At 38.9% G+C, this 20,915-nt stretch overlaps 2 protein-coding genes across 13 annotated transcripts in view; both read right to left on the bottom strand.

The window, feature by feature from the left end:
- LOC120851595 overlaps positions 1-11,624 on the bottom strand; it is a 37,457-nt gene extending 25,833 nt beyond the window's left edge. The window contains 4 exon segments of the mRNA XM_040224490.1: positions 4,441-4,578; positions 4,983-5,094; positions 8,820-9,003; positions 11,465-11,624. Coding sequence (XP_040080424.1) covers positions 4,441-4,578; positions 4,983-5,094; positions 8,820-9,003; positions 11,465-11,606 — 576 coding nt within the window. The 5' untranslated portion in view covers positions 11,607-11,624.
- A 6,608-nt stretch (positions 11,625-18,232) lies between these two features.
- PHLDB2 (pleckstrin homology like domain family B member 2) overlaps positions 18,233-20,915 on the bottom strand; it is a 246,202-nt gene continuing 243,519 nt past the window's right edge. For all 12 annotated transcript variants that reach the window (XM_040223953.1, XM_040223915.1, XM_040223964.1 and 9 more), the window contains one exon: positions 18,233-20,179. In XM_040223953.1, the coding sequence (XP_040079887.1) occupies positions 20,039-20,179 (141 nt within the window). In that variant the 3' untranslated portion in view covers positions 18,233-20,038. The remainder of the gene's footprint in view (positions 20,180-20,915) is intronic.

The following is a 20,915-nucleotide window of genomic DNA, read 5'->3' on the forward strand; positions in this document are numbered from 1 at the left end:
TTAGATGTACAATATGTAAAACACTTAGCTATTACATTTCATATATAGTTTTCAGTGCTTATTTATTTAATGTATATATATTTCTGGGTTTTAAAAGACTAGATTAAAAGTTTTTAAAGACTGGACAACTGTCTACCACAATGCATACAAGATAATTAACTCAACCATTTCCATATTGCTGAGTACTTCTAGGAACATCTTTGAACATAAAGGGTTATATGTATATAATAAATTCTTTGGAAAGATTATCACAGCTTGAATTAGTAAATCAAGATGTAAATAGCTTTAAGCCTCTTGCAACCACATAATATGAAGGGAATTTCTGTCTAGAAAAAGACAGGTGGATGGCTTATCAAAAATAAAGAAAAATACAAGGAAAGACAAGCTACATACAATGTATGTAAAAAAATTTGTATTTAAATTTTCAATAAAAATATTGTATTTCCACATTTAAAACTATTCACTCATTACAAATTCAGAGGCAAAAAAGAATTTAAACAGTAAAATACATATGATGTTATCTATATGTATTTAGGTATTTTAATGTATTTTATAAAATTCCAAAAATATTCCAGTGAAAAAGCTGTATATCCGAAAGCTAGACTTCTAAATACCTATAGCCAAATTATTTAAAATAGAGTAAAACACTATATTATAACGTATGTTAATATCATGGGATGCTCTGCATTAAAGCAACATGTAAACCAAATATTTAAAGCAAAAAAATGATATTCAGTTATCCTCAAACTACTTATGACTATTCCTGAATTTGTAATTTCAGTAGTTAGAACTAAGTTCCACTGATTATTTGATGAAGGGGCAACTATGCTAATTACCAACACATAATAATAGTTGCATTTTAAGCATTGCTGCTTCCCAACTAGCTCTGTTATCTGCTATTGAGGTGAATGAATATTGTACATTTGAAGAACAGACTTAACTTTACAAAGTCTTGCATGTCCCAAAGCCTCAAAAACAAAAACTACAGGAATAGTAAAAACAGCTTTATTCAAAGAAAATATGCAACATTCATAATTCTTAACACCAAAAGAAACTAGGAAGGCAATGTGTCTGTGAAGCTTGGATTCCAACAACTGTGCATCCTGTCTGATGCCCTCTAGCGTCCACAGAGAAATCTGTATGCAGGTCAAGAAGAAAGTTAAATGGGACATTGAACAACAGACTGGTTCCAAATCGGGAAAGGAGTACTTCAAGGCTGTATATTGTCACCCTGCTTATTTAACTTATATGCAGAGTACATCATGCAAAATGCTAGGCTGGATGAAGCACAGGCTGGAATCAAGATTGCCAGGAGAAATATCAATAACCTCAGATATGCAAATGACACCACCCTTATGGCAGAAAGTGAAGAGAGCTAAAAAGCCTCTTGATGAAAGTGAAAGAGGAGAGTGAAAAAGTTGGCTTAAAGCTCAACATTCAGAAAACAAAGATCATGGCATCTGGTCCCATCACTTCATGGCAAATAGATGAGAAACAATGGAAACAGTGAAAGACTATTTTTTGGGGCTCCAAAATCATTGCACATGGTGACTCCAGCCATGAAATTAAAAGATACTTGCTCCTTGGAAAAAAAGCTATGACCAACCTAGACAGCATATTAAAAAGCAGAGATATTACTTTACCAACAAAGGTTCCTCTAGTCAAAACTATGGTTTTTCCAGTGGTCATATATGGATGTGAGAGCTGGACTATAAAGAAAGCTGAGCACCGAAGAATTGATGTTTTTGAACTGTGCTGTTGGAGAAGACTCTTGAAGAGTCCCTTGGACTGCAAGGAGAGCCAACCAGTCCATCCTGAAGGGAATCAGTCCTGAATATTCATTGGAAGGAATGATGCTGAAGCTGAAACTCCAATAGTTTGGCCACCTGATGCAAAGAACTGAGTCACTGGAAAAGACCCTGATGCTGGGAAAGATTGAAGGTGGGAGGAAAAGAGAACAACAGAGTATGAGATGGCTGGATGGCATCACTGACTCGATGGAAATGAATCTGAGTAAACTCCGGGAGTTTGTGATGGACAGGGAGGGCTGGTGTGCTGCAGCCCATGGGGTCGCAAAGAGTCGGACATGACTGAGCAACTGAACTGAAGCATCCACAGAAGGAGACAATGATTAGAGTTAGAGATAAATCAAATTGCCACACAAACAATGAATAATGTTGGGTCTTAACATTTCCAGGACTAAAGAAGACAGTAAAAACTTCTAGGTCTATTCCCTTGACACTGAGCACTAGCTGTTTCTGTGGAGAAGAGAGAGATCCTAGTGTCCGGGCCCTTTCTTTACGCATGTTTTTAAGTTTAAAGGGCTCAACATGTTTAAGAATTCTTCGCTGGTATGATTTAGGGTTAACAAAGAAATACCCTGATTTGTAGGACACAGATCTTAGTCAATTACAGGCTATCTACCATATCTTCCCTCTGAGTGATGGATGTATACACATAAAGAGAAATGTACATAGATCTTGTCATTTCCCAATAACCCCCCAAAACTGTGTAATCAACGCCTTTCCAACAGGCCATCTTCTTGAAATAATTTCCCAGCATGAGAAGCAGTGTAAGGGGTTCAAGGTTTAGATGCAGAGGATACAATGGCAGGAAAATTTAGCAGCATGAGGACATTAAGCATCTATGTACGAGAAACAAGAAAGTAAAAAAAAAAGAAAAAAAGCTCAGAAATAGTTAAGTGCAAAGATGATCAGCTTCGTAATTTTAGCCCTGACAGGAAATCATATGAAGAACCTGACTTCGCAGACAATGTCATTTCTTATGGAGCTGGGAAGAACAATGTGAACTTATAAAAATAAACTTAGAATAGATAGTATATAGCACTGAATTCAATGCAGAACTTGAGGCAAAAGTCAATGATATTCTACTTTTCAACACTACATATGCTTTTTCCTTCTTTCTCTTTTCTTCCTCCTCCTTATTCCCTGCTCTCTATAGCAGTGGTTCTCAAACTTCACCTGGGGCCTTGTTAAAACGGACAGCTGGGCCATACTCCCAGTTTCTGATTCAGTGGGTCTGGTGAAGCTCAAGAATACACATTGCTATTAATACAAGTTCTCAGGTGATGCGGTTACTGCTGGCCTAGGGACTACATGTTTTGAACCATGGCTCCAGACTGTTTCTTTCTGCTAGGATTAGTCCCATAGGTGAAATTTAGATCCCAAGGAAAAATATGCCCGAGGAGAAGTCAACTGATTTCCAAACAAAAAAATAACACACACAAAAATAAACAGCTATTACCTACCACTTTTTTTATCCTCGCAGACAACGAAAGTGCTTAAACATACATTCAAGAGCAAAGTATAATAAACCAATTACCTTTCCAATCATTTCAGAAACCTTATTTCTATCATGATTTGCGGAAGAACATGCTACTGATGAAAACCACCTTTTTTTAAAGGTGAAAATTAGATGTAGAAAAAGAATGCCCAATTAGTGTCTAGGCTAGGAGTGGCAAATCTTATCTCCTGTGTGTGACTGACAGTGTGTGCTTGGAGAGCTCTGCTAAGAGAGAATCTGAGGTTTTAAGGCTCAAAAAAAAAAAAAAAAAACTTTCATAACTGATTAGCTGGTTTAACATGGTTGTAGAATAGATATTAATAATATTACCCATAGGCCACAAAATAAGACTAAGAGGTGCACAAAGAGGTCACAACGTATGATCCAAATAAATAAATGTGGTTAATGGCAAAAACAACCCAATATTGTAGTTAAGTCGCTCAGTCGTGTCCAACTCTTTGTGACCCCATGGACTGTAGCCCACCAGCTCCTCCGTCCATGGGATTCTCCAGGCAAGAATACTGCAGTGGGTTGCCATTTCCTTTTCCAGGGGATCTTCCCAACCCAGGGATTGAACCTATGTCTCCTGTATTACAGGCAGACGCTTTAACCTCTGAGCCACCAGGGAAAGCTACAATATTGTAATTAACCTTCAATTAAAATAAATAAATTTATATTTTAAAAAAAGTTTAAAGTATGATTTCATTCATGTGACACGACGATTTGAAGGGACTATGAAAAAACAGAAAATCTTAAACAGGAGACCAAATAGTTAAAAGGGACTTCCCTGGTGGCTCAGTTGGTAAAGAATCTGCCTGCAATGCGGGAGACCTGGGTTGGATCCCTGGGTTGGGAACATCTCCTAGAGAAGGGACCAGCTACCCACTCCAATATTTTGGCCTGGAGAATTCCATGGACTATATAGTCCATGGGGTTGCAAAGAGTTGGACACAACTGAATGACTCTCACTCACTGAAATAGTTTTAAAAAAAGCAAAGAAATGGTATACAAAAAGTCAGTTAAGACAAAAGGTGGAGCCAGCGTAATAAGTCAAAGGACAGATGACACAAGCACAAAATTCAGAGAAAGAGGGAGCAGAACAACAGGAGGGATACACTGAGGTTGCCTGGGACTTACCTCAATAGGAAGCTGATTAAATTGGGTCACCAGACCATCTACAGCTGTTGCTACGCCAATGAGAGCAACAACCTTTTGTGGCCGTGCGATTGCAGCATGAAACATAAGCCACCCACCGAGGCTAGATCCAACCAGTATCTAAAAACAAAAGCACACTGTTTTGAAGAGGAATTTCTTTTTCTTTTTGGTAACAGAGGGACTAATTTCATAGACTGTATATATTTTCTGCCTTTATATTCACTGGCTCCCAGACTTTTAATATTTGGCACAAAGTAAAATTAACACTGTGATTACTTTTTGTTAAAGTATCAGGTCTATAATAGAGAGTAAATTAGACAAATAAAATTTGTAAATGAAAAGTAAAATGCTACTTACATGTTCGGAGAAGGTGAAAATGATAGAACTGATTGATTTGACATTAAAATATAAAAATTGACTGTTAGACATTTAAAATATTAAATATTTACATCTAATGAAAAAGCTCCAATATCATGAGGTTATAGTCCACAACAATTATCATGATATTTATTAAGAACAGTCACCTGTGGTCCTTCAGCCAAGTCATCAATTATAGAAAGAACATCTTTTCTCCACTTTCCCACTGTGCATTCTTCTAAGTTACCATCTGAATTTCCAACTCCTGAGTAATCAAACCTGGAGAAAGAGAAAACATATTTGTATCTAGATATCTAGTATCTGCTTCACTAACTTCTAAGGAAGATAGCACATTAATTACAATGCCTCAACTCTATTAAAATAAAAGTGAAGTCAGTATGTATTTCAGCAAATCTTATTGGCTTAACCTTCAAATACCTCCCACAGTCACTCGCTTTCTCACCTCCTCCACCGTGCCAGCCTGGTCCAAGTCACTAGTCTCTCTCGACTGAACTAATGCAAGAGTCTCCTAGTAAATCTCCATTTTCATTTTTCACCCTCACAGTCTATTCCCCACACAGTAGTCAGTGATCCTTTAAAAAACAAAACAAAACAACAAACAAACAAAAAGATCATGTCCTGCACAAACCCTTCAAAGGTTTTGTATAATCTTTAAGTAAAATCCAAAGTCCTTACCATCTTCTAGCCCCTAACTATCTCTCTGATCTCATTTCTTCCATTTCTCTCTCCCTCCCAACTGTATCCTCATTTTTCTTTTTCAAGTTAATGGAGTACACCATCCACATTCCTGACTCAGGGGTTTTACATCCGCTTCTCCTTCCCTGCCGACGACTCTACCTGAGACATTCACTCAGACTGCTCCCTCACTTCAGTCGGGCTCCAGTGTTACATCTCCAGAAGCACTCTCTGACTATTCAACCTAAAGCTGTGCCTCTTTCATCCTTCTCCAGGTCCTTACTCTGTTTTCTTCTCTTTACAGCAAATACTGCTACCTGCCAATATGTGTCTATTGGATTACTGGTTTGTGGCCTGCCTCCCACACTAGAATGGCATGTAGGAATAGTAGAATGGTGTAAAATATTTTCTTAGAGATAAGGGATTTAAAAGTGGGGAAAGAAATTAAAATTTTAAGTATGAAGTGATGTAGTTTTGGATTCTTGGGAAACAGGATAACACGGCAGAAGCTGAAGTCTAAGTCACAGTTTTTATTTCTCCTCAATCCAAGGGATGTAGAAGGCAGACCAGGGAGAACGGGGGAGAAACACCCAATTCTCCTTTACCTTCCTCTGTGGGTAAAGATGTCTCTGCTTGCTGTATTGTTTACAGGTGCCTTCCAAGTATATGGTGAAGATGCAAAACACATGTACGTTTACGCTTAGTCACTCAGTTGTGTCCGACTCTTTGTGACCCTGTGGACTGTAGCCCTCCAGGCTTCTCTGTCCATGGGGATTCTCCAGGCAAGAACATTGGAGTGGGTTGCCATACCCTTCTCCAAAACACATGTACAGGGCCTTCAAAAAGGTAAATACAAGCATTCAGTGATACTAATGGGTAACAAATAAAAAATACAGTTCATTCTTGCTGAACCCTAACCAACTGACAAAGATTTGGCAATTTAAAACTTTTAATCACAGTAAGGCAATTCTGTCCTAGCAGCCTCAATATTCTCAAGTCTAAATATATTTTAAATTTCCCAAATCTAAAATTTTAAATTTTATTAGAAATCATCATGAGAGAAGACCAGTCCTAATGCCATGTGTTATATTCCTGAGCTCTGACTCAATCTTAATATCCTGGATGGTGGCAGGATATTAAGAAACCATTTCCACCAAACCATAGGTACTGTTCTTGTATAATATACAAAACACCATTTCTTCAATCAAGATCTAAGTTTTACAGACAGAATCACAAGAAAGTGAACTGAGAAACTAGGAGTATAAGTAGAAGATAAAATCTCTTATCCAATCTTTATGTCTCCTACATTGGCAGGTGGGTTCTTTACCACTAGCGCCACCTGGGGATCCCTTAAAACAAGATAAAGGGCAATCAGTTGCTAATAGTGATTAGATTGCAATGAAGTTTGAGAAAAGCATATAAAAAGGAGCCTGATCAAATTAAAAATTGTAACGAATGGCTATACTGTATAAAGGTATATAAATATACATTTAGGTTACATTTTAATATAGTACCACATATTTCTTTGGATAAAAGGAATAAGACTAAATTCATATAATTGTCTGTATACACTGTAATTTCATCATGATTACTAAATATACCTTTAAAAAGAAAATTTATTTCATACTCATTTAAAATGCAGAAAACTCCCTCATACATCTTATAGGCAGACAGGAACTGGCTATAACTCTTAGTCGCAATTTAAATTCAGAACTGATAAAATGAGGATTTCTTGAGTTAAATTCTTTTGTGGACAAAGTAGAATGATGGCAATTTTTCTGATATCATCATGTCTTGCTCAAGATAGTCCTCCTTGGATTTCTCTTCCTTCTTACCTAAATTCTAACTACTTTTCGGTGTTCCTTTATAGTTTTTTCTATCCACTTCAACCCCTATTTTTCTCTCAATATATACAGTTAAGTAGCATGCTATTTGACATAATCACATTTTGAAGAATATTTCTGCCTAATTTTCCATATGTATTTTACCTTGCATTCCTCCACCCTGATTAAAAGATCCTTACAGGCAATGACCATATTTTAAAATTCTTTGTATATTTTACAGCACCATTGTAGGGCTAGAAGGTCTACCTGTAAAAAATACTCCAGTCTTAAGGATAACAGTTAATTTGGAACATTTTTAAGAGTTCTGAGCATGAAAATGAAATAATTCAGTTAATTTGATAAAAGGAGTAAGACTAAATTCATATAATTGACATAATTTCTGCTAATATACTGAGTAGATAAAAGTTATTTTTAAGTCTAAAAGTTTTTTATTTTTATTTCTAATTACTTATTTTACTTCCAAAAGTTGTATTTTCTAGACCTATTGAGTAAATGATAGTGAAACTCTTCTAAAACTACATAAATAGATTTTTAGGTTGCTAGTGCTAGAAATGAATCCAGAAATTATTTTTCATCCAATCTCCTCCTTTTTATGATGAAGAAAACAGGTCCAGCATTTATTAACCGACTCATCTTGTCATAGCTAATGTTAGCATTAATTCTAGAGTCCATATGTTTCTTGAATTTCAGGCCAGTCCTCTTTTTACTAATCCATACTATCTCTTCTGGCAAATAAGGCACTAAATAAATGACTGTTCTAAGTAAGCAACCCTAATAACAGTGAAACATTATTTTAGTAAAATTATCAGTATGAAATATTAAGAATTGTAAAATCAAGTAGTAAACAACACATATCCTTACTTATGCTTATATATACATATTCAGACTACAGAAGTGAGAGGAAAGAGGAAATTCAGTGGAAATGTGAATTACACAATATTAATTTTACAGTACTTTTAAACACAGATGCTATTTTAAACTGCATATTTTGAAAGAAATGAAATAAACAGTGGTTAAATAACAGTGGTCCTTAAGTCCCCAAAGGAAAACCACCTAGTATACTGGTTTGCTGTCATGTTAGAATACTGTTTCTAAAGCGCTTAAGTTACCACTAATTTCCCTGTCTGCCAGCATCATCAGCGTGGCACAAAGACCAGATGGGAGGGAGGTTCACAAGGGAGGGGACATACTTATACCTATGGTTGATTCAAGTTGATATATGGCAGAAACCAACACAATATTGTAAAGCAATTATCTTCCAGTTAAAAATTAAAAAAAAAAAAAAAAACTATTAAAGACTGCATTTTACATGAACCCTAAATCACAAGATCAAAGTTTATAGACCATTAAAATAAATTAATCTATAAAAAGGCTGGCACTTATTTCAGTTGGTTAGAGCAGAAGTAATTCTTGACTGCCAAGGTAAATGGTAGTAATATTTTCTTTGAAATGTGTTATTCCTACCTTATATAGGCGTGACCTAGAGATTTGCAAAACTCCTCAATCGCCAATGCTTTTGTACCATTCATATTAGAAATATAGCCAGGGATGAAGATAATTCCTGGACTTTTGCCTTTTAGCCTTTTATAAGCCAGGTTTGGGAGGTCTGGTCGACTAAGGAAAGAGATTGATGTCTTGTGTCTGCAAGCTAAACAAAGCACACAAAACATAAAGTTTGCAAATACAGTTTTTGCAAAACCATACATATTTTCAATCTTAACTATCTTAACTCGTCAAATTGATATCAAATACTATTTCCATTTCATAGGAAAAAAAATATAGACATGAAGTATTAAAGTCACAAGCCTGTGCCTATCTTTAAAAATCATGTCACAATTGATCTTCTCTGAGCAAGGTTCAATCATGTTTCTTCCAAAATACACAAGGAAATTTTACGCCACTAAAGACAGAGCGACTTGTCAAAAATGTTTTCCTGTTGCTGTTATATCATCTGTCCCAAAAATCAATCAACATTCATACTTACCTACACTAGTTTTAAGCCTTTTCTTGGGAGATGTCAGTCTTCTTTGAAAATTTTTTTTAATGTTAGGGGTTTCACATCCTCTACTTTTTGGTGGGGAGAGAGCAAAACAAGTTTGGTCTAATGTTGGGAAACTGAATCAAAGACAGAGGTGCTGGCCCCTTTCACTACTTCTTCTTTCTCCACCCATAAGGTCTTGGGCCATGGTAACAGTCAATCATGATTCTCTAGCTGCTGAGGAGGGTTTCCTAACAGTTTCTTCACAAATAATCTTGAATAAATGTGTAATACCATTTTTGGAAAAAGATTTCTCATAGGACTCCCAATCACTGTGTTTTATTTGTTGGTTTGGCTTTCTTGAAAGGTACACACAAATCTGAATGCAAGTAAAAAGGCACAGTGGGCAACCCTTATAATGTTATTCCACTCCACTATCTTTAAAGTTCTTTCCCCACCCGATGGTAAGGTCAATGGGTGCTTGTGCTCAGTGACCTCCCACTCTCTGTGACGCCATGGACTGTAGCCCACCAGGTTCCTCTGGCCATGGCATTTTCCAGGCAAGAATACTGGAGTGGGTTGCCATTTCCTCCTCCAGGGGATCTTCCTTACCCAGGGACTGAACCCATCTCTTGCATCTCCTGCATGGGCAGGCAGATTCTTTACACTGTGGCCATCACCTGGGAAGCCATAAAGTCAGTACTTGTTCTTAAAAAATGTAGAACGATGTTTAAAAACAAAAAGTCATTTATAATCCCATTTTCTCACTCCAGAGAAATCAGATTTGTGTATTCCCTTAACAGTCTTTTTCTGGACTAATGAAATCTCTTTTTTATTCCTTGAAACCTTTCTCTATTGTGGCTAATTAAAACTTCACAGTTTCTTCCACATGCGCTAATAAAGTTTTCCTCATTTTGGATTTGAGAAGTTGACTTTTTAAACACTGAACTGAAGGCCTTAAAGCTATCCCTTTTACACGTAGGCTTGTTTCAGAGTTTCAACGCATAGTGAAATATGCCAAATTTAAAACTTTTAGTGAAAAACAAGGAAAATAGGAGCCAGTTATGTAGACTGACAGATTGTAGCAGCAAAAATGTTCTTTACCCATTTCTTCAGCACTCAAAAACTCATTCCTATCCTTTTTTTCCATGAGACCATTACAATTTATTTGATCTTAATGAGTTATAAATGGTCTTAACATAATATCCATAAATGATCTTTGTACTATAAGAATTAGCTCAAAATCGTAGGCATATATCTTCAGTGAAACTACTAAACAGTGAAAGAGAATCATATTCTAGTTACTGAAATGACATACTATATTTTGCTAGAGGGACATAAATAACAGCCTTTTGGTTGTGAACAATTAAATTGACTATATATTTAAAAATTTTAACTCAAAACAAAGGGTATTTACAAAGACAGTCCCCATTTCAAGCACCATGCATCTGACAGCTGGGGGGCAAGGGTATGAATCCCAAAATAAAAAGACATAATTCAGGAAGACAGGCTATATATATGGCGGAGTGGAGGTGAGATGAGCCGGAGAAGAATCAAGCACAAAGAAATATTCAGGGGCTTTAATTTTTGTCCAAATTCTAACTTCCCTTGTAGAGTAATGGCTATGGTTTTTACTGGGCTGGAATCTTGGCGGCCAGGTTGGGGCGGGAAGACCCAAAACAACCAAAAAAACGCGACAGGTTACACTTTTACAAAGAACAAGTAAAACCTTCCTGTAAAATCGCTCGAGAGACAGCAGGTCTAAGCAACTAACAGTCACGATCTGTAAACCCCTTAGAACGTGCACAGAAAAGATAAAGCAATTAATAATCAAACACATTAAGTGCACATCTGAATTTTTCCTAGTCTTGGGCGCTTAACACAGGGTAGGTGGGCAGAGAGAATCCCTGAACTACAGAGCATGACGCCAACCACTGCCCGGGCTGCCAGGATACCCCGGGGTCTGGCAGAGCTCTCTCACTACCTTCATCAGTATTGTTAAAAGCACTGGGGTACTGAGAACCTGGAAAGAGGATTTCTGAACGGAGCGCCAAAAACGCACGGGACAGGAACCGCCGAAATCTGCTTTGTTCGAAAGAACGCGTCTTACTCCAGTCTTTCGGACACTGACCTCGGAGCCACTGTGGCGTCCGCTCAGTCTTCCGTGCAAGTAACGTGCTGAGACCATGGCGAAAGCCGAAGGTGACTCCCGCCCAGCTCCACCTTCGGCAAGGTAGCCAAGCGGCCACGGCCGCCAGGCCCACCCCCGCCATCTTCCCAGCAGCCCCTGCGCCCTGCGCCCGCCTACTGAGATGCGCACTGCGCCCAGAAACCAAGGTGCGCATGCGTCGCTGGCTGGAAGCAGCAAATTGACAACAGCCCTGCCAGAGTTTCCACCTCCAGAGAGCGCACATGCGCAGAGTGTCGGCGCTCTTACAGCGTTTTTCTGCTGGGCTAGTCTGTGGGGAGGTTTCAGTTAAGTCACTCAGTCGTCTCCTACTCTTTGCGACCCCATGGAGCATGCCAGGCTCCACTGACCACCACCAACTCCTAGAGCTAGTTCAAATTCATGTCCATCGAGTTGGTGATGCCATCCAACTATCTCATCCTCTGTTGTCCCCTTCTCGTGCCTTGAATGTTTCCCAGCATCAGGGTCTTTTCCGAGGAGTCAGTTCCCGTTTGGCCTATGACAGCTTGGGATATTTTGAGCCTACTTGGTAGCCTGCTTTCTAGATCAGTGGATACTCCAGGACTGGAAGAAGCAAGGAGAGGAACCCCGTGCAACATTCCTAGACAGGAAAACATCTGTTCATCCGGAGACACGAGGGAACTGAAACATAAAGTGTTAAGCTTGCTGCATTGCAAGCCGTTCTCACTCCTAATACTGAGTAGGTTAACAGGCCCGAAGGCCAGGGGTCTCCAAATGGAGGAAAGAGGGTACAAGTGTCAGACATTATGCATCTCCCTCTTAAGAGGCAGGAGAAACAAACCACTAGTGTTATAGTTTTCCCCCTTCTCTATACAAATTTTAAAAGCGGTTTCTTTTAAAATTCTGTGTTGCTGTGACAACACCTGGTTCTACCTGAACTTAACATTTCTCAAACCTTGAGCTAATCAATGTGTTTTTCTTACAGAAGTGTTTGTCTTAAGCTATGTTAATGAACTGTGTATTTGGACTCTGTCTTCAAGTCGATTCCACTTAAGACTCAGAACCCACTTGACAAACTAGTATGCTTTACTCATGCGAATATTCTCTTAAGCTATGTTAATGAGACTGTATTTGCTTGGAAACCTGCCTTTCTGCAAGATTCATGTCAATCATTTTATGACCCGGAACAACTCTCCTTCTACCAGTGTTATCTCAAAATGCATGTAGTGGGTGAGGGACCTGGTGCCAGTCTCTGAATTTTGAGAATTTCCTTTCTCTAATTTGGTTCAGTTCAGTTGCTCAGTTGTGTCTAACTCTTTGCGACCCCGTGGACTGCAGCACGCCAGGCTTCCCTGTCCATCACAAACTCCCAGAGTTTACTCAAACTCATATCCATCCAGTTGGTGATGCCATCCAACCATCTCATCCTCTGTTGTCCCCTTCTCCTCCCGCCTTCAGTCTTTCCCAGCGTCAGGGTTTTTTTCCAGTGAGTCAGTTCTTCACATCAGGTGGCCAAACTATTGGAGTTTCAGTTACAGCATTAGTCCTTCCAATGAATACTCGGGACTGATTTCCTTTAGGATGGACTGGTTGGATCTCCTTGCAGTCCAAGGGATTCGTCAAGAATCTTCTCCAACACCACAGTTCAAAAGCATCAATTCTTTGGCGCTCAGCTTTCTTTATAGTCCAAATTTCACGGCTCAGAGATTAAAGCGTCTGCCTCTAATACGGGAGACCTGGGTTCAATCCCTGGGTCAGGAAGATCCCCTGGAGAAGGAAATGGCAACCCACTCCAGTATTCTTGCCTGGAGAATCCCATGGATAGAGGAGCCTGGTGGGCTACAGTCCATGGGATCGCAGAGTCGGACACGACTGAGCGACTTAACTTCACATCCATACATGACTCCTGGAAAAACCATAGCTTTGACTAGACAGTCCTTTGTTGGCAAAGTAATGTCTCTGCTGTCTAGGTTGATCATAATTTTTCTTCAAAGGAGCAAGCATCTTTTAATTTTATGGCTGAGTCACCATCTGCAGTGATTTTGGAGCCCCCCCCCCCCGCCACCCCCCGCCAAAGTCTATCACTGTTTCCATCGTTTTCCCATCTATTTGCCATGAAATGATGGGACCATGATCTTCGTTTCCTGAATGTTGAGCTTTAAGCTAACTTTTTCACTCTCCTCTTTCACTTTCATCAAGAGGCTCTTTAGGTCTTCTTCACTTTCTGCCATAAGGGTGGTATTATCTGCATATCTGAGGTTATTGATATTTCTACCGGCAATCTTGATTCCAGCCTGTGCCTCATCCAGCCTAGCATTTGGCATGATGTACTCTGCATATAAATTAAATAAGCAGGGTGACAATATACAGCCTTGACATACTCCTTTCCCGATTTGGAACCAGTCTGTTGTTTCATGTCCAGTTCTAACTGTTGCTTCCTGACCTGCATACAGATTTCTCAAGAGGCAGGTCAGGTCTGGTACTCCCATCTCTTAAAGAATTTTCCACAGTTTGTTGTGATCAACACAGTAAAAGGCTTTGGCATAGTCAATAAAGCAGAAATAGATGTTTTTCTGGAACCCTCTTGCTTTTTCCATGATCCAAGGAATGTTGGCAGTTTGATCTCTGGTTCCTCTGCCTTATCTAAATCCAGCTTGAACATCTGGAAGTTCACATACTATTAGTATGTGGTTCACATACTATTGAAGCCTGGCTTAGAGAATTTTGAGCATTACTTTACTAGCGTGTGAGATGAGTACAATTGTGCGGTAGTTTGAGCATTCTTTGGCATTGCCTTTCTTTAGGACTGAAATGAAAACTGACCTTTTCCAGTCCTGTGGCCACTGCTGAGTTTCCCAAATCTGCTGCCATATTGAGTGCAGCACTTTCACAGCATCACCTTTTAGGATTTGAAATAGCTCGACTGGAATTCCGTCACCTCCACTAGCTTTGTTCGTAGTGATACTTCCTAAGGCCCACTTGACTTCACATTCCAGGATTTCTGGCTCTAGGTGAGTGATCAAACCATTGTGATTATCTAGATCGTGAAGATCTTTTTTGTAATAGTTCTTCTGTGTATTCCTGCCACCTCTTCTTAATATCTTCTGCTTCTGTTATGTCCATACCATTTCTGTCCTCTATTGTGCCCATCTTTGCATGAAATGTTCCCTTTATATCTCTAATTTTCTTAAAGAGATCTCTAGTCTTTCCCATTCTATTGTTTTCCTCTATTTCTTTGCATTGATCCTGAGGAAGGCTTTCTTATCTCTCCTTGTTAGTCTTTGGAACTCTGCATTCAAATGGGTATATCGTTCCTTTGCCTTTAGCTTCTCTTCTTTTTTCAGCTATTTGTAAGGCCTCCTCAGACAAACATTTTGCCTTTTTGCATTTCTCTTTTTGGGGGATGGTCTTGATCCCTGCCTCCTGTACAATGTCACGAACCTCCGTCCATAGTTCTTCAGGCACTCTGTCTATCAGATCTAATCCCTTGAATCTATTTCTCACTTCCACTGTATGATCGTAAGGGATTTGATTTAGGTCATACCTGAATGGTCTAGTGGTTTTCCCTATTTCCTTCAATATGTCTGAATTTGCAATAAGGAGTTCATGATCTGAGCCACAGTCAGATCCTGGTCTTGTTTTGGCTGACTGTATAGAGAGAGCTTCTCCATCTTTGGCTGCAAAGGATATAATCAATCTGATTTTGTTATTGACCATCTGGTGATGTCCATGTGTAGACTGTTCTCTTGTGTTGTTGGAGGAGGATGTTTGCTATGACCTGTGCATTCTCTTGGGAAAATTCTCTTAGCCTTTGCCCTGCTTCATTCTATACTTCAAGGCCAAATGTGCCGGTTACTCCAGGCTAAATTTGTCTGTCAGTCTTGACTTCTTACTTTTGCATTCCAGTCTCCTATAATGAAAAGGACATCTTTTGGGGGTGTTATTTCTAGGTCTTGTAGGTCTTCATAGAACCGTTCAACTTCAGCTTCTTCAGCATTAGTGGTCGGAGCATAGACATGGATTACTGTGATATTGAATGGTTTGCCCTGGAAATGAGCAGAAATCATTCCGTCGTTTTTGAGATTGCATCCAAGTATTGTATTTCGGACTCTTGTTTCTCTAATTAACAGACTGTTAGTAGCTGTGTAACATCCAAATAAAGACTATCAGGGGGGCACTGTTTCTGCCCCCTTCTGATGTCTATCAGAAGCTTTCCCTATCTCTTTTATACATTAATAAAACTTTGTTACACAAAAGCTCTGAGTGATCAAGCCTTGTCACTGGCCCCGAATTGAATTTTTCTCTGTTGGAGGCCAAGAATCCCAGCGTTGTTCATGGTACGGCAACAACCTTTCAATACATTGACTTGTACAGGGAATGTTTCCAAATTCTGACCTCAATTGTGCTTGTTTAAGCGCCTGGAGTGGAACTGAACTTTCACTGCTTTTTTTCAATTTGTTTTTGTGCTAGCTCTTTGTATGTCAGACTGTTGAATTATTAAGACCCCTCTCTCATACTTCCCAGGTGACTCAGATGGTAAAGAATCTGCTTCCAATGTGGGAGACGCGAGTTCAATCCCTGGGTGGGAAAGATCCCCTGGAGAAGGAAATGGCAACCCACTCCAGTATTCTTGCCTGGAGAATTCTATGAACAGAGGAACCTGGTGGGCTACAGTTCATGGGGTCGCAAAGAGTCGGACAGGATGGAGCAAGTAACACACACTCCCTCATACTGTGTGCAAAGATAAATTCCAGTAGCTAAACCGTCTCAATTGGAGAAGGCAATGGCACCCCACTCCAGTACTCTTGCCTGGAAAATCCCATGGATGGAAGAACCTGGTAGGCTGCAGTCCATGGGGTCGCTAAGAGTTGGGCACGACTGAGCGACTTCACTTTGACTTTTCACTTTCATGCATTGGAGAAGGAAATGGCAACCCACTCCAGTGTTCTTGCCTGGAGAATCCCAGGGACGGGGGAGCCTGGTGGGCTGCTGTCTATGGGGTCGCACAGAGTCAGACATGACCGAAGCAACTTAGCAAACCGTCTCAATGAAAGAATAAAACCGAGAGGATTAAATACACTTTAGGAGAATACAGTATAGAAAAAAGGAACTTTTAAAAACAAGATTTGAAACCCCTGGAATAAAAAGAATAAAAATGTATAGCAAAATTGATTTACTGAGTGGATAACAAAGTATTAATACTTCTGTTTAGCCTGCTCCCAGAAATTGGTAGAAAAAATATGTAATTTTTGTGATAGGCAGTTCACATATGTAAACATGATGATCAACCTCACTAACTGAAAAACGTGAAATAATAACATGCATTAAATGTTAAAAATTAGCATGCCATTTTTCCTACCCATCATGTTGGCAGAAGTTAAAAATAACAATTATTGGCAAGCTGGCATTCGTGTATGGATGGTGAGAAAGTAAACCACTAAACTCTTTTGTCAAGTAATATCACCTATGACAATTCAAAATTTACATCGTCAATGCTCTTTGGCCCAATGGCTCCAATTTGTGACCATCCTATAGAAAACAATAATGGTTTATAAGGATGTATGTTATCTGCTAGAGCAGCATTTTCAGAGGCAAACAGAAGAAAAATGGAATGGCCAATAAAAATATGATTGAATAAACTGTGGTACAAGGGTCTCTGGATTCCAGCTCTGATGCCCTTCAAAGCAGTTCTTGGAGGCCCTAAGCATCAACAAGTAAAGACTTACTTCAGTTTTTTTTGTTGTTGTTTGTTTTCTATGCAAAAGTTACAGGGGCTGGTTTACAACTTTGAGTAAAGCCACTTAACTATCTTGGTCATAAATTTTGGAGCAATGACTGGTGCTAAGAGTTAAAAGCAAAGGCTGGATACAGTGAATTCAGCTTATCTTTGGAGTTTTGAGAAACTGTTCTATTAGAAGGCACCAGGAAAGTTGGATAAAAGAAGAATAGATTTCTTCTTTGAGAGGTAAAATGCCAGAAACAGAGCAAGGATAGCTGCTTGATTTAGCATCTTTCTCCAAAAGCTGCTGAGTTATTTCTCTGGTTCTCCATTAAGCCTGTTGTAGACTCCAAAGGGGCTAAAATCACCAAGGTGACACACATCACTTCAGCATCCATAGTATCTTAACAGTAAACACTTCTTACCATGGTTTTGGATAATCCAAATATTCTCAATCATTCCTGTCCCTATTCTCTCCCTTTATTTTTGCATGTCTTCTGGCATTTTATGTGAAGCAAAACAAAAAATTTTTACTTGTTCACATACTGGGAAAGGCACTACACACACACACACACACACACACACACACACACAAAACCCAGAGAAACCCACAAACCCATGAATCATTTTCTCCATCCACCTTCATCAGTTTAACACATCAGCAAAAATTGTGACTGGAGTCAAGAGAAGATGCTTTTACAGTGATGGGCTTGAAGCAGACAATGTTGTTTCCATTGACCCACTATCAATGTTGCCTTCATTAACATGTGTGAAAGGACATGTTGTTGAGGGCAGTTTTTCTCTGAAATCTGCTGCCTTAGTTCAGGGAGACAAATGTGGTCCCCACCCAGTAAAGCCTTAGAGCTTTAACTTCACACCTGCGTGACTTTTTCCCCATCAGAGAGACAGATAGGTAAATGCACTCTTTCAATCCCCAGTAATAATTGTGTCGATGCAATTAGACATAAAGATGTCAGATTTCTCAGGGGTCATCTCATTTTGTTAGCAACAGGAATGTGACCAGAGACATATCTGATTACTTCAGTTTATAAACTACAAGTCATAATGTTAGCTAGCACACAAACTTTATGTCAATTCTACAGTTGACTTCTGCTGATTAATTCACCCCTTGTCATGTTACCAGTGGGTAATTTCCTAATTAAAATGAGTTTATTTTCGAATGTGAAATCTGATCAACATTTTAATCCAAACTCAACATATTTTGACACACATATTTTACTACATCGTGCAAGATAGAAAGTCGATTAGAGTATCTTTACAGTCCTATGAAGAAAGTAAAGTACAATTCAGAAAAGTTATATCTTTACATTAACCAACAAAAGTTCAGCACTTGTGTACTTCACTGTCTTAGATCACTACAGGGTTTAGGGGTGATCTCTATAGAAACAGATTATAAAAATATCTTCTGCAATTGTGATTTTGTCCTTCACTGTTCAAGTAACGTCATGTGTAATCCAGTCGCAAAATCTTATTATTGGCAACATGTATATAAACCACTGCAAATTAAAAAAAAAATTGTACCCAGTCAGGCCTGACAAATTTTATAGACACTTCTAATCTAATCATTTCATTTTTACTAGTAAGTAACATTATAATTTTCTACTTCTATTCCTTTGTCAATGAGTAGAAAGAGTACATTCATACTTAAAAACACACACAACATGATAAACCAGGATAAATGGCATTTGAAAACCTGTTACAAAAGGACTTGCCTGAAGTCATTTCATTCAATACAAGTTAATTGAACTCTAAACAACAAAAGCTAACTGTAAAGAAAAAACATCATAAAATAGTACATTACAGAGATCATTAAGGTGAACTCCATGTGCCTCTGAATAGAACTACAATACTTTGGAAAATAAGTATTCTAATTGGTCTGTTCTTTGGTGAAAACGGAGCTCTATTTCATAGTTATATCATGTGAGGCTGCAGTTAACATGTGTACTCCACAACAAAGAGAAACTGGACAATCTAAAGGAAATCAGTTACTGTTGCCTTTATTCTCAGCACTGGGAATGGAGAAATCATCAGCAAAACAGCTGAAGCTAAACATTGTCTTTAAATTGCCCAGTGTGATAGAATGTCCAAGACTGCTTCTTCCTAAAACACACAGCTTTTTGTTCTTCTTTTACAAAGTGTTTGCTATGTATGTACAGTAGCTTATGCTGGTGGTGACTCTTCAAAGTCAACTTCCTGGGCACTTGTTGGCATCAAAGTACCATTTTAAAATGTAGAGGGACACTGAATGCAGTTCATCACTTGAAACTACTACTGTTCAGCAGAGGTCATGTCAAGTCTTTGGTTTTGATGTAGTACTTAAAAAGTAGGGCCAAACTCCTCCTACAATATACTGCCTTTCCAAGCCCTTATTTGTTTATATTAAAATTTATAAAATAACCTTCCACAGAATACTCCTTTTAAAAAGAGCCAGTTGATTACCAATAACGTCAATGCCACCAATGATTTGGGTGCTAAAATAATTTCATATTTTCCAAGTACATACAGACATTTTGTAAACTAGTTTATTTCATCAAAATCAACAATTGATAAAAAGAGTTTATATGAAATGTTCCTATAAGTAATGCTATTTACCAAAAGAGTGTTTTCTTTCTCATAGGCAATTCTTTTGCCGTTTATGATCAAGCTCTGAATTAAAACCCCTTCTTTCTCTTTTACAAATGACTTCCTGTTAATATGAAAGCAGTTCTGAGTATCCACAGTTAAAGGGATGGGTCTGCTGGGTCTGTCCACCTGGTGTTGATATGGCTTCATTCTTGTAAGATTATTGCAGTCTGCCCTGAAGTTGTGTCAGCTCACTACAGCAAGAAGTGAGTGTAGCCTTCTGCCCCAGTCACTATAACGTCCATCCAGATCCGCATGGCTTCCGGCGACGGGGCCACCATGTAGTAGACTCTGTCATGTGTCTTGACGCTAAAGGTAAGTAAAGGATTAGGACTCTAGAAAGAAAATCAAGAGAGGAAAAGAATGTTAAGTGAATACATTGCAATTACAACATTAAATATAACACAGGGATATATGAGGGCTTCGTCCTCTTTAAAAGTTCCAATTTATAGAATGGAGAAGACAATGGCACCCCACTCCAGTACTCTTGCCTGGAGAATCCCATGGATGGAGGAGCCTGGTGGGGTGCAGTCCATGGGGTTGCTAAGAGTCGGACATGACTGAGCGACTTCACTTTGACTTTTCACTTTCATGCATTGGAGAAGGAAATGGCAACCCACTCCAGTGTTCTTGCCTGGAGAATCCCAGGGACGGGGGAGCCTGGTGGGCTGCCATCTATGGGGTCGCACAGAGTCGGACACGACTGAAGCAACTTAGCAATAGCAATGTAGCCATTACTTTTGCTTTAATATAACCTACAGTCTTGCCCTCAACACCTTTCTCAAGATTGACCATCTTTCTGGCCTTTTTGCGTAAGAACTCTCATAGTGAGCTCACCAGTCATTTTAGCAGATATTTTGTAAAGTTCTAGCAGGGGTACCTGGCTGATAGTGAGTGCTCCAAAAATAGCTCAATAAATATTACTCTTTGCCTTACTAAGATGTTTCCTTGAAGTTTCCTCATAAGCAAGTACTAACTCCTTCTTTCACCCAACTTTTTTTTTTTGGCCATGCGCCATATGGGCTCTTAGTTCCCCAACTAGAAGTCAAACCGGCTTGCCCTGCAGTAGAA

The sequence above is a fragment of the Oryx dammah genome, unplaced genomic scaffold (genome assembly GCF_014754425.2).
Source record: "Oryx dammah isolate SB20612 unplaced genomic scaffold, SCBI_Odam_1.1 HiC_scaffold_2, whole genome shotgun sequence".
Classification (NCBI taxonomy): domain Eukaryota; kingdom Metazoa; phylum Chordata; class Mammalia; order Artiodactyla; family Bovidae; genus Oryx; species Oryx dammah.